Here is a 13,855-nt window from a genome sequence, read left to right on the forward strand (position 1 = left end):
GTTTGCTATGTTAAGTTGCCGCTTTCCAAGTTCCCCTTCCTTGCTTTACCTCATTTGCTCTGTGAGCTGTCATCTCTTTAATCATATTCCCCATTTACTTCCCTCTCCTGACATCATTTGTGCTTTGTTATCTGAAGAGGGTTACTGGTATAAAAATCAAATACTTGCTGTTCTAATCTAGATTGGTAGAAACTGAAGCAGAGCAATTAGATGTAACAGATTAGTGCTTATGATTTCTACTATGACAGTGTATAAGAACCAGTCACAAGCCAAGTCCAAATCTGTTCAGGACTGTACTCAGCACACACAGGACTCTGGCCTGAAGAGTTGAGCCTTAACATTGCTGGCTCAGGCCATCACTGCGCTGTCAGAGACTAATATAGCTGAAGGCTACATTGGCTGCTTAGCATGGGAATAGCCTAGCCACAGAAAGCCAGGTTTAATTGGTCATTACTGCAGTCTCTTTTGTTCTCTTACTTCTTCAAAGTGTCAAGTACAACAAAACGCTCACAGCTACCCAAGCCTGCCTTTCTGGCTATGAAGGAACAGCTTTTTTGCACCGAAGAGCTTAAGTGATTGATTAAGTAGATGAAGTGTTGTTCAGTAGTAGAGGACTCCCTCACACAACAGGACTGTGGTATGCCTGGAGGGTCATGTTTCTCACCCACATTTTAATTTCTCAGATGGCCTTTGTGTAGCTGTCTGCCTCAAACTGTTCCCCCTTGCCTCCTAGTTCTGTACTTCTCATTATCTCAAATAAAATGTGAATCTTCCACTTCATCCTAGAATTTTGTCAGTGAAAAGGAAAAAGCTTAGAACAAGTCTGAAACATAGCCCCTGAGCTAATCTGTCTGGATACTTCCTGCCATTGTTGCATTTTTTCTTACTTTTTTTGACTAAAAAATATAAGCATCATCTACCATTACGACAGATCCATAATCTGAATGAGGGAAGTGTTTGTGCAAGATGGGAATAATAAAAAAGGTCAGTTTAACACCAGCATCTTGTGATATCACAGATAAATCATCACAAAAACCACTGAGAAAAATCTGTATTTACACATAGAAAAAACAGTCACATTAAAAAAACCCCACAACCACCCAAGCAACAAAGCAGGCATCAAAAGCAGATAAAAGCTTTACATTTAAAACATATTTGGGAATAAGAATCACCATTAGATAAGAAGCATCATAAACAACTGAGTGGTAGCACAGTATTTCTGGCACAATAGCTATATGAAAGTGTTTCTTCCCTATTAGAAAAAAATGTATATGCAGTACCCATGTAGTAAATTGCAGGAAGAGTGCAAGAGTTAATAACTAATAGGGTTATTTCTGAAACACTGCTTACATTCTTTTGTTAATAGCACAACACACTTAGCACTCATTATAAGCACTTATTAGTAGAACAGAACTCTCAGCAGCTAAGAGGCAACACTGAAGCCTAACAAGAAAACAAGCTTGCATCTGATCATAGATTGTCTGTTCCCTGTCTCACTTGAAGGATCTAATCGATTCCCACAGTGGGATGGTAAATAAATATAATGGTAACAACTCTTGGCAAATTAGGAAGAGAGAAGTACAGTCCACCTAAACAGTAACCTTAAACAAAAAGTGGTGGGGGTTGAAACATGTGCAACAAGAAGAGGGAAGAAGTACTTACCATGGACCACTTTCAAATTTGTAGTTCACCCTTTCTGGATCTGAAAACCGGTGATCTACGAAATACAGCACAAGTTATTTCCTATTTTGTCAATGTACATGACAGGCACCAAAACTGAAGAAGGGACAAAGAAAACTCATTCATCATAATCACTTACTGTATGGTTCAGATATTAATGTTAAAATAATATTCCCCATATCTTCAACTTGAGATGCTCCATAGGGAAATGCTGGACTGTTCTTGTCAAGATTTAAATCTTTATGCTGGAGTTAAGTCAATAATCACCAAACAGATTTCGAATTGGTTTCCTGCTAGAGCAACACACTTTCATGTTGTCCTTGTATGTTGCTTCTCAGGGGAAGATTTAATCCATCTTCCTGCTGGGGTACATTAGCTGCTCTGCCTTGGCCTCTGTTACTGCCACCTCTGGGAGCGTAAGGTCACTCCAGAAAGTGTTTGGGGACATGAGACCCCATAATAAGGACATTTTTTAATATGTCCATGAATATGTATGTTTGACAGATGCACCTCTGCATGTGGAAGAGACTGGAGCCCTGTCCTCTTTAATTAACATCCTCTTTAATCTTCAGGGATTGGGGCAGAAGCAGCAAATAATCAACTAAAAGCTCCAGAAACAGAGGGATATACCACATGCTTTTTTGACCAAGTAAATCCCAAAGCAGAATAAGTATCTTAGCACTTCAACAAAATTCATAAGTGACATCTCATCTAAACCTTGCTTATTAGAAGTTGTAACCCAAGTTTTGTACTGCTGCACAAATGCATTTTGAGAATCTGGTTAGAGCCCACCAGTTAATGTGCTTCGTCAAGAGGCAAAACAGAGCCCCACAACCCATAGCTTCAGTCTGAAGGATTTTAGAAATAACTACAGAAGAGGGCAGGAAGCATCCTGTCCTAAGAAATCCATAGGAAGACAAAAAAACCCACCACATTTATAAAGGGAGGCTGATATAAGTTGCATATACCATCTTTTTTCAGACAACTGTAAACAGTTTACTATGGTATCTCCTGCTTTCCACCATGTTTACTCTTCTCCAACATCAGGCTACAGGACTGTAAGATTACTTGAAATTCTACTCCATTATTTATGAAGCAAAATTTTAAAAAGGCCTTTTTCACTGAGGATGGAAGGGTAAAAAAAATAATCAAGAACAGAACCAAAAATAAGGAAATCTGGGAAAAAGCATTGCACTTTTTACTTGCCTTATCAGTTTGCATCAAGATTTCAGAACAAAAGTGAGAGTTTCTTAAACAAGATCCATCCTGACTTGGAGGTACAGCAATGCAACACATTGAAAACAGCTAAATGCACCCATTATTTGCCCATATGACCCCCGGACTCCATTAAACACATTTCAAATGCTCTAGAGCCTGCATTGTGATGTTTGAAGAGGAAACCTGCTTTCTCCACCTAGAGCTGAGCAACATTTGAGTTGTCAGACACCCACATGAAGTGCAGAGAACAGTTGTATCATCTCATCAACAGGTAAGCAAGCACAAATTTCTTTGTGGGATAAAGTCTTCCCTGTTATTTGCAGGATGAGCGCAAGTCAGTTCTACAGAACAGATTTTAAAAAATCATTTAACAGTTGTCCTGTTGCAAGATGAAAAAATAACTTGAACTGAATTAATGCATTCCTCTTCCACAGAAAGGACTGGAAAGGTGCTGTGCCAACAAAATACACTTCAGGCTAATTTGATTCTGAAGCTTTGTGGGTTTTAAGTGTGCACTGGAGTATGGAATGTGAGAGGATGACGCTTAGTCTTAGAAGAACATTTGAAGCTTAAGTGAATTATCTTAGTTTAAAAACTAGAATACTTAAACCAGTGATTCCTCCCCTCCAACTGCTTGGCTATAAATAGTTTGCTAGTCATTGCCTTTATCTTCCCCCTCCTAGTACCTTCTTTGGGGTAAAGTACTGCAAACATGAAATAGTTTTCTTAAAAACCAAGCCAAAAAATCCTGAGCAACTCCAAAGCATGGTTTAAGAGATTATGACTATTTATGACAACAAAAAATTTCTTCATTGCAGTCTCTTTCTAAGCTTTAAACAAACTCAAGCTCACCTCCCTCCTCTGCCCCCAGAAAGGGGGTTGCAAAGAAAAATAACCCACAAACACCCTCTGACAGACAGGGTGCCTAAGCAGCACCACACAGATGTTTCTGGGTGCCTTGTGTATCAGAGCAGAGTAGTGCTTCTCCTCCCTTTCCTGACACTGCTCCCCCTGTAGCACCTAACAGCTCCACACTGGGCTTGGGCAGAGCTGCTGATGGTGCAGGTGTTAGAACCCTGGTCTTGCCTGACCAAGTTTTATGAAGATTTTGGAAATGCGTTTCCTCTGTCAAGAGCAATTGGGCAGGAGTTTCAATAGCTATTCCAGCAAGGGACATGCATACGCATGTGCTCGGCTGTTAGACTGTGCTGTCAGAACTGAAAAGACATTTCAATATTTCCTTTGTGCTGAGCCAAAGATCCCTACAAGTGATCAGCATTCAGAGACGGGAATGCAGCAGTGTGAAAGGGGCGGGGAATTTGAAGAGAGGCCATCACACAAGGAAAACAAACAAGGACCCCACCCCACAATCGTTTTCTTTGGTGAAACTGTTTTCTGAAGACACTGATCCACGGGAGAAATAGCTCCTGAAAATGCTCTAGAGCTGGTACCAGTTGTCAAACACAGTGAGTCAGCTGTGCCAAACTCTAGAGAAATATAAACACAGTGGAGGGGACAAAGAGTCAACAACATTATTGCAGGCTTAACCTCACACTTTCACCTCTGATTAGTTAGAAGCACAGCTTTTAGGCAAGATTGGAGAAGAACGTTAATGGTTTTCTGCATGTTTAAAGAGCATGCTGAGTGAAAATCTGTATTCTAATGAACAAGATTGACTACGCAGAAGTAGACACCTATGGACAAAGGCACTAGAAATTATGGTACTAGAGAAAAAAATATAAATGATGTAGTCTATAAACCCCATCCCTTGTTCTGCAAAGGAGACCACATATGTGTCTCTGTACATTCGTATTTAAAGAATGCCTCTCTCAGGCAATTGGAGAAAGACAATTACAGGGGATAATCCAAGTTCACATCTAAAGCAGTGTAAGGAACAAGACATGGCTGTCCAGAACTAATATATGCAGTAGCAGCCACATGTATATTCTAAATGAAGCAACAAGCAAAAGACAGTACGAAATAAGGCAGAATGGGAAACAACAAGCTACCTAATCTTGAGGTGCAGCTGTGGTACCACCTCCTGCTACACTCAGCAAGTTAAAGGGAGCAGGAAGGAAAGGCATAATCTGTATTAGGAGGGCACCTCTGACATGGAATAAATTTCTAAATCATTCCTCAGATGCACCACCACCTCAGCTGCACTCACTGCCAATGTCCTCCAAGACTTATTCCTTTCCACTTTCTCTGTCTTTTAACTCCTTTCTCATTGAACAACAAACTTAACCTGAGATGACATGAAACAGCATTGCAATTGTGCTCTGCACTGATCCTTTCCCCTTGGCACTGTTTCTTATTTAAGTCCCTTTAGACAGAAGATTACACCTTTCTACATAATGCTTTGCATAAAGGTAATAAAATATTACCCAGTTCCTGAGTACTATCACAGGAAATACAAATAGCAATATCCAAGGTTCTCAACTAATATCCAGTTATGAGCTTTTTACTGCCAGAGTTAAGCACTGTTGGTTATAATTGTGCTCCACATTATTGTTTCCAAGACACCCAGGTAAAAACACAAAAATAAACCGAACAATAAAACCCCAACAAACCAAGTTTCAGTGCTACAATAGCCAGCACATTAAACAAGTTGTTCTGGAGTCCCCCTGAGTTTCTACTGACAACATCAGCAGATACTCCTAGTAAGAAGTTTTCGTCACACATCCAGTACAGAAGTGAGTGGAGCAAACCAAGTATTGGAGGAAGCAAGAGTATTTGCCATTTAATGGCTTCTGCACACCCAATCTCGAGGCAAAGGATGAGTCTTCTGCAAACCTAATAGGAATAGTCATGCAAGCTTTATTCACTCCACCCTGAAGGCACTCACAGGGTGAAAACTGGCTCAGCAAGCTTTGCAAATCAAGAAGTGTAGCAAGTATGGGAGGTACAGAGGGTGCAAGAACAACCCTGCTCCTTTTGTATGCTTACAAATTTAAAAAAACCCGTCGACAGACCCAAGTTCTTTTCTCTGCTGGAACATGATCAGTTCTCTCAAGTTTTGTTACACAAAATTTCTCATAATTGTCCTGCTGTCATTACGCTTACACAATTCTGACAGTCTGCCAGAAAACTGTCTCATACACAAGAACTGTCTTGACACCATGACTTAGGCAGCAGTAGCACTCTAATAATTACAAAAAGTCTCAGTTCTGCCTTGGTCCCCTGAATTTCATAACACTTTAAAGATTGCTTTACCTTTATCTAAAAGAAATGAGTGGCTGTTTGCTGTGAAGTGTATAACTTCTTGCAGGGGTTGGGAATAAAGATTTGTACAGCTTGCACCTGAGCTGGGCATGGTTTCATTGCTGTACACATATTCCAAGTAGCCTCCTGAGAGAGTAAGTCCACAAAGCACTTCCTAAAGTAAGAATAACCCAGCCAGTTATTCAGTCTACTATCTCTATGGTTTTTTTACAAGACTGTGCTTGCCTTGTCTGCAAGAAATACATAGCCAAGCACCAATAATCCAGTGTGCTGTATACTGAAATATGTTTCTGGAATTGACTGTGCAGTAGGAAGTTATCTCCCCTCACAGCTGGAAACAGTAGCATACATTCCCCATTTGCCTGTAATTTGTTCTTTCATCAAAAGTGACCTATCAAAACAAAAGCTTTTGAAGACTTTAATAAATTAAATTACTCTAGATTAATACCCTAGCTTTCTCCTAACTATTTCATATCAAAAGTTTCCTCTTACTGATCACAACCAGGTTACACACAGAAAATGGAGATATAAGTACATGAAGGGATGCGCCCAAAAATCATTCTACTCCTGCATCTGCCAGTCTGGAAATGCAGGTCTCTTGAATATCTAGTCAGTACCTTAGCTCCATACTAAAACCTTCCATCCTCACCAAATGCTATTGTGTCTGGCACAGTACAGTTTCTGTGGCAGAAACCATGGAAGATTCATACACCTTCTAACTGTGAGGCCAAGAGGCTGCACTTTCTACAAGAATAAAAAGAGCTTAATCAGATTCTTTGCCTAATCTGCAGCTTCATTTCAACCTACTGCACTTATTTCTGATTTGTTTTTGTGTCCCACATCCAGACAAGAAGGAAGAAAACCTAAACAACTCTGTACACAACTTATGGAACTAGTCTTTAGACTGAGCACCTTCTTAAACAATTTTTATCCTAAGTATGACATAAGTCCATGGTCTACAAGTACAATTAACCTATATAGCTTCTGACACTGAGGAGATTATGTTGATTTATTTCAGCAAGGTGAAGAGAAGGGAAATTATCATATTTATCATTAAAGAATAATTGCTTTACCCTTTTTGGTCTCCGTATCCTCTGCTCCCACACAATAATGGGGGAGAGACAGTTGATTTCAGCCATGTTGCATAAACATAGCAAGTTTACAAATCAGAGCCTCAGCAATTACAAAATAAGACAAGCCACAGAAATAAATGTAAGACCAAAATGAAGTTAGGTTTATATACCTTAAGAAGCAGATCTTATCCAGAACTCAGACTCAAGCTGAGTGCATTTGGATAGACTGACTAAGCTTCTGGGAACTTGGAGAAAATATTGGCAACTGCCAAAACTACTCATGTAGCACTGACTCTTTAGGGACTTCCTGACAGTCGGGTAACACAGGGTGGTCTGCCTCTTCTCTCCCAGCAGGCAGGGAATACACAGTCCATCAGCACACCTCAGCTGACCAGTGACACTCCAGCTAGCTACAGTCAATCAATTCCTTCCACAGTGGAAAGGCATACCCCAGACATCCACATAAGGAGAAACCAAGGGCAACTCTCAGAAACAGCTGAAGTAGCTGATTGTCTTTAATTTCTCCAGATCACATCAAAGCATTCCCTACACAATGTATTAAGTTTTTGACCATAACTTTAAGAAGTCATCATCCAGTTTCTATGCACCACAGCATTTATTTCATTTCTCTACATAAAGATTCAGAATCCTACTCTAAGTGTACTGCTTTCCTTCAGAATACAGGGGGAAATAATTTTTGCCCCTTCACTAGCAGAGATTAATCCTGATAACAGAGCAGAATGGTTAAACACAAAAATCCACCCTATATGTGTATTTTATGTCCCCAACAAGTACAAAGTCCAGGCAACACTGGTCCTGCAGTGAAAGCCCAAAAAAATTCTGAAGGCACAGACATTATCTCTTAATGACAACCGTTCCATGGACACAATAAGCAAGTCAGAGGAAAAATTATTAAAAACAATAGCAGCAACATCAACCAACAGCAAAGGCAAACACCTCAAATTCCTTTATTCCTCCTTGATACCTGACTTTTGTGACCACTACTTCAATAGCTCAGTAACTCTGTGTCCAAGAATATTTTTAAGATGAGGCCTGAAGCTTGTAGCAAGAGGGAAGACTGCCAAGGAAGCAAGAGAAGAAGGCATGGCCAAATCACAGCTTCAGCGCTCAAGCTCAGACTCAGAAAGAGCCAACAGAAGGGGGTTACACACCACTTCAGTCTATTCAGAAAGTAATTTTAGACATCCCTACCATTGAAAATGGAAACATACTACTGACTGCATCTTGATGCCAGCCAAGCCTCACCCTGTGAAGTGCAGCATGTGCACCTTCTAGGAGACCGAATACCACATGTTCCAACAACATCCCTGCCCTAGGTTCATTCCCGTGCTAGAAATTCACTACAAGGTCACATCAAGAATAACCATCTCCTCTCCTGAAAATTAAGGTGGTCTCCCAACATTTGCTTTTGCCTAAAATAAATTAAAAAAAAAAAAACCAAAAAAAACCCCCCAACCTAACTGATGCTATGAAACTCAACACCCAAGCTTTAGTATTACAATTCACAACAGCAACTTGAAAAAAGTGTGCTAGTTACACTAAACTGCCAAGTTTAAAGACAGACAGCTATGAAGATGATAAAGAAAACATGCAGAAGTCAAGAAGAAATACTGGATTTTCTCTACAGAAGCATTCATCCTCATATGCTTTTATCTTTATCTTTGTGAGAAAACTCAGTACACTCCGAGTCACTCATTAAAGTTATACCATCCCTAAACATGTGTTGCAAGCATTACTCATGCACCTCTGTCCTAAAATTCAGCCAAGACTGTAACAGCAGCAGAGACACCATTGTTAAAAGGATACATTCTGTCATGGCTGCAACATCGAGTTTGCTAACTTCTGGTGAGCCAGGGCAACACTTCTTGAACTCTTTCCGCAAGTCAAAAAAGGAGTAGAAGCATTCAGGCAGTAAAATATTCTGTAAAAGGAACAAAGTCAGTTAGGGTGAGTTCAACCTACTTTGTGAGTAGATGCCAAACTTCCTAGCAATAGCTTTAGAATAGATAGGAAACATGGTCTTTGCTGCAGAGAAACTCACATAGCTCTTCTTAGCCAGGTAAGTATGTTTATAAACTTTTTTGCTTAAACAGCTTTCTCCTTACATTGTTTAATAAGAGAAATGTGCTTTTGCACTGCCAGAGAAACATTTGCCATTATTACTATAGCTTCAAAGCCAATATATATGTAGCAGAGCAGATGCCTCCTATTGCAACATTTAAAATTGCAAACAAGAATTGATGATAACTGTATAAAGCCAGAGGGTAGCCCAGTTTGCAGAATTAAGAAAATTTGGCAAGCCTAGCAGACACTTTAGTTTATAGAAAAGGCTGTTTTCAGAGAATAATGACACTTCAAATATTTATTTCCAACAAATAAAAAATCTGACTGTGCAGAAGAGGGTTTGACATGGTGCAGAGGTTTCCAGCCTATGAATGGTAACTGCTTTAACTGCAGGATACAAAGTCAGAAGCAAGTTATGTAGCCCACTATAAGTAAAAGTATCCTTTCTTGCCGCACATGCTTTTAATTTTTTTGGGAGTGGAAAGGAGAAGAAATGGACAAGTCTTGGGGGAAGCTGTTGAAACCAAAGCAAACCCTTACTTCTTCAGTTAGCTTTTCACCCCAGACAGAATACAACATTTTCCTTCTGGCTGTTTGTTGCCTGCAAGGCCTTTCAAGACTACACATAAAGGCTTTCTGGGATTTAACAACTAGTTAGCATGCTGGCATTATAACATAGCAGCCTATGTGAAAGCATATTTAGGGAGCCTAAAGAAAGCAGTTCAGGCTCCAAAACAAATCCTGCTTTGAGAACATTAGAGCTTATCTTAGCATATGGACAGGTGTTTTAGGCAAACGATACTCTTTAAAGGCTTATGAAAATATAGATGGGCTTGCCAACATTTCCTGCTCTAGTTTTAGCATGATTTTCTTCCTTGATGTGAAATGCAGTTCCATACTTCATCTATTTTCTTTTTGAATGGCTGATGCCAATTTATTCACTGAATACCAGGAGTTGCTAAGTAGTGTCAGAACAGATATCTTAGAAATAAATATCTTCTCAAGAGCCCAGAGACTTCTGCCTTTGGACTTTTGTGATCCCACACTCCAATCCCTGTATTAGGATATTCATCAAAAAACTATTACAAGTGTCATAAGCATCTGGTTTATTTAATCTACATGCAGCACAGAGCAAATTTCAAATGAACAATTCTTAATGAAACAGCAACAGAAGATTTTGATGAAGATTTGATTTCTGTCTATGATGCTGTCACAATACAGAAAAAGGATCCCTGACATCAAAACAACACTAATTGTAGGATGTGTCCCTTCTTTTATCCACGTAACTTAAATGGATTACAAGTTATACTTTATTAGCCAAGAAGAAAGTCTTTTTAAAACCTGTTTCCACATTTTCTCATGTTACATGTCCTAGAAGACAAGTTACATATATATATATAAGAACTGTCCCTTCACTGTGAATAATGCTCACTACTCCTCTTCTAAGCCTTAAAAGCTATCAACACTTAAAGCACAAAGAAGTATTACAACCAAGCTCATTCAGTATCACTGTTGTAACAGCACACACTTGCAGCAGTGTCCCTTCAAAGATGGGGCAGCAAACTGATGCACAAGAAGTCAGGTACAATGAGAGGAGCAGAACAGCTCAGTTACAGAGCAATGCACATCCATTCCAAGCCACAAAATGAGGTGTTATTAATATTGAGGCAGTTATTTCAGAACCAGAGAGACTCACATATTGCTGCAACCCTATCACTAACGAAAAGCAGGCAGGACTTCATAACATTGTTAAGTGATTTGGCAACTCTGAAGTTATGGAAAACTCCAGAGCATGGGACTAATCATCACTCATAGCCTGCCTCAAACTCCTGTTCAGCTCCTTACAAATACAAACACCGCCCTTGGAGTGTCAGCTGAATGCCCAAAGATTGAAAGTTGCTATAACTAGGCATGAATGTAAAATTTCAAAAAAATAGTTCATGGTTAAAATGGTTAATTATTTAGCAACAATCCCAAATCCCACCTGTTAACCCTGTAGAAGCTACAAGTACTGTCAATACATTGCTCCTTTCTCAAACATTTAAGAGCATCAGCCTCCTGATTTAACTTAAAAAGGCATTTCAAGACTGCATAAGGACACTGTATATGCCTACCACACAGGCTCTTTAGCCTGGTAAGCACATTACATATGAGCAGTGTTTGTGCTATGGCTGTGTGGAGGTACCTCATACTAGAGAGAAGTTGATTTGTTTTGCAAGAAATCATAAAAAGCACATTAGGACTTAAGCTACATACCTTTTTGGAAGCTTCAGGGTGTAGAACCTGCCTAATGTGCAGCTGTCCATCAGTACAGAAACAGAAAGAAGTACCTACACCAATGTTCAGCTCATTGCTCACGGACTGATTAAACTGTTGGCAGGAACAAGAAAAGACATACATGTTATATTATGAGATCAGAGTGGCTCCACTCGGCAGTGTTATCAGTTGGTAACATGTTATTCCTGCATTGGGCAGCAGGAACATGGAGCTGGAATTCCTTTTCATATAGGCCTACTCCTTCACTTCTGTAAATTTGTTTCTTTCTAGCTAAGCACATGCTAACTTCCACAATAAATCTCTTCACAAGGAAACCAGCCCTTTTCTCCTTCTAATGAGATATGGCTACACAGACAGACCACATCACAAAAGAAAATGCTTTTAAAGATTTACAAGAGCATTGCAATGAGACAAAGCTGATTGCAGAGAGCTGAGGCAGTACTGGGGCAGAAGAGCTTTTCAGACGGGGGCACTCAAGCATGTCAGAAAGACAAGCTTTCAGCCCTGCCCTCAATGGGAATCACACACACTTCCTTGTTAATCTAGAGGCTTCAGTACCATCATCTTCCCAGGACTGATGAGCACAAGCCTTAACAGGGAACACCTAAAGCTGGCTTCTTCCAACACTTTGATTAGGGCTCACCCTCAGCTAAGACTCACTCAGGGTCCAGCAGGGCAGGGAAATAGCCGCCCCTAGCCTTCCTCTCTTGGGGTTCAGTTCCTCCCAAGGCAAATAAAGAAAAGGCAAGGGAGGAAGGTCCCCAAAGCCGTACACATGTAAGCTTTCTGGCCCACACACGTCTGTGGTGCTCCCGGACCAGGCTCCACTGCTCTGATGGTGGGGATAAGTAGATGACGATACCACCTCTACCCCACGGGAGAGCTCCCAAAGGAGACCAGCACTTAGCAGCAGTTACGGTGTGTCACCTGTCTCAATGCCTGCTCCAGCGGTGGAGCCAGTGCCAGGCTCTCCACATCCACTTGGGTGATCTCCTGGCACTCAGCCGTCAGTTCTGTGTGGTCAGGCCGGACCAGCACGTCATGCAGGTGCCCCAGCTCCAGAGAAAGCAGAGGAGGGGGTGAGTCAGCTCTCCGGGCTGGAGGTCCCCACCTGCAGCACCAGCCCCTACCCTCCACCAGAGCTTGCTCCAGCCTGGGACACCCATTACCAGCCCAGCGCCGAGACCGCCCTGCCCACATCCAGCATGGCAGGCGCCAAGGAAGCAGCAGGTCGGGGTGCTCTCCCGTCGGGTGAAAATACCTCCTTACTCCTCAGGTCGACCACTTTCCACAGGAGCTGGAGCAGCTCTCGCTCGTCTGAGCCCAACCTTGCCCCGTTGGTGCCCGCCGTGGTCACGAAGAGAATCACCAGGTAGTCGGGAGACGCCGTCATGGTGCCACCGGACCAGCAAAGAGGATAAAAAAGAGGAAAGGAAGAAGGGGGGGGAAAGAGAAGAAGCCGGAAACTTTCCTTGCCCCAGGCGCTTCCAAGCGAGACCCAAGCGGCAGAACCCCCGGCTGCAGCCTCCCTCCCCAAGGGCCTGGCGTGGGGGAAGCGCACGGCTCCCCCCCTTCCCCACCCCTTTTCCCCGAGGTGGGCGGTAGCCGCTCCCACACCAAGTGCACCCCTGGGAAAGGCGCAATGGCTGCGAGCTTTTCTGCGCGGGGCCGCGGCACCACCTGCCCACCCCCGGCCCACGTGGTGCAGGTAACACACACCTGGCGCCGCCGCCCATTGGCCCTGCCGGGCGGGGACGTGGCAGCGCCGCGGGGGCGGCAGCCCGAGTGCGGGGCCGGGATTGCGGGCGGAACGCCCAGCGCGGGGCCGCGATTGCGGAAGGCTTGCGGGGGCTCGGCGGCAGGGAGCGGCCCCGAGCCCCCGAGGAGCCTCAGCGTGCCCCGACGGCGGCCCAGAGCCCGCCGGGCTGCGCCTTCCGCCGTCGAGGTGCGCTGCACCGGGATGGTGCAACTCCTCAGCGACGGGGCGGGATCGCCCGGTCCTGCCGGGACGTGCCGCGGAGGGCAGTTCTGTTCCCCCGGACGGAAGGGCAGGGGAGATGGGCACACCGCTCGTAACAGCCCCCGCGGGTACCCGGCTTTGGTCGGAGACGGCGGGGGCCGAGTGTGGTGCCGGGGAGCGCTGTGGCGACGTGCGGGCAGGCTGCCCCGGGGAGCAGCTCCTGCCGAGGGGGAACAGGGGCTCAGGGCGGTGAAGCCTTTCCCTCTGTCGTCCTCAAGGCAGCGGCAGCGCAAACTGTGTACGGTTCTGGCACGGCGGATCAAGTCGTGTGTTAGCAGCC

General features: G+C 43.0%; 1 protein-coding gene across 3 annotated transcripts in view; it reads right to left on the minus strand.

The window, feature by feature from the left end:
* Nucleotides 1-13,179, minus strand: part of ESRP1 (epithelial splicing regulatory protein 1) — a 32,283-nt gene extending 19,104 nt beyond the window's left edge. For 2 of the 3 annotated variants that reach the window (XM_040077048.2, XM_040077066.1), the window contains exons 1-6: nt 12,817-13,179; nt 12,483-12,611; nt 11,535-11,648; nt 9,021-9,135; nt 1,820-1,918; nt 1,663-1,717 (exon numbers count right to left, since the gene is read on the minus strand). In XM_040077048.2, coding sequence (XP_039932982.1) covers nt 1,663-1,717; nt 1,820-1,918; nt 9,021-9,135; nt 11,535-11,648; nt 12,483-12,611; nt 12,817-12,948 — 644 coding nt within the window. In that variant the 5' untranslated portion in view covers nt 12,949-13,179. The remainder of the gene's footprint in view (nt 1-1,662; nt 1,718-1,819; nt 1,919-9,020; nt 9,136-11,534; nt 11,649-12,482; nt 12,612-12,816) is intronic. The other variant, XM_040077058.2, reaches the window with a different exon arrangement.
* Nucleotides 13,180-13,855: the final 676 nt, after the last annotated feature.

Source organism: Hirundo rustica, chromosome 1, assembly GCF_015227805.2.
Source record: "Hirundo rustica isolate bHirRus1 chromosome 1, bHirRus1.pri.v3, whole genome shotgun sequence".
NCBI classification, from domain to species: domain Eukaryota; kingdom Metazoa; phylum Chordata; class Aves; order Passeriformes; family Hirundinidae; genus Hirundo; species Hirundo rustica.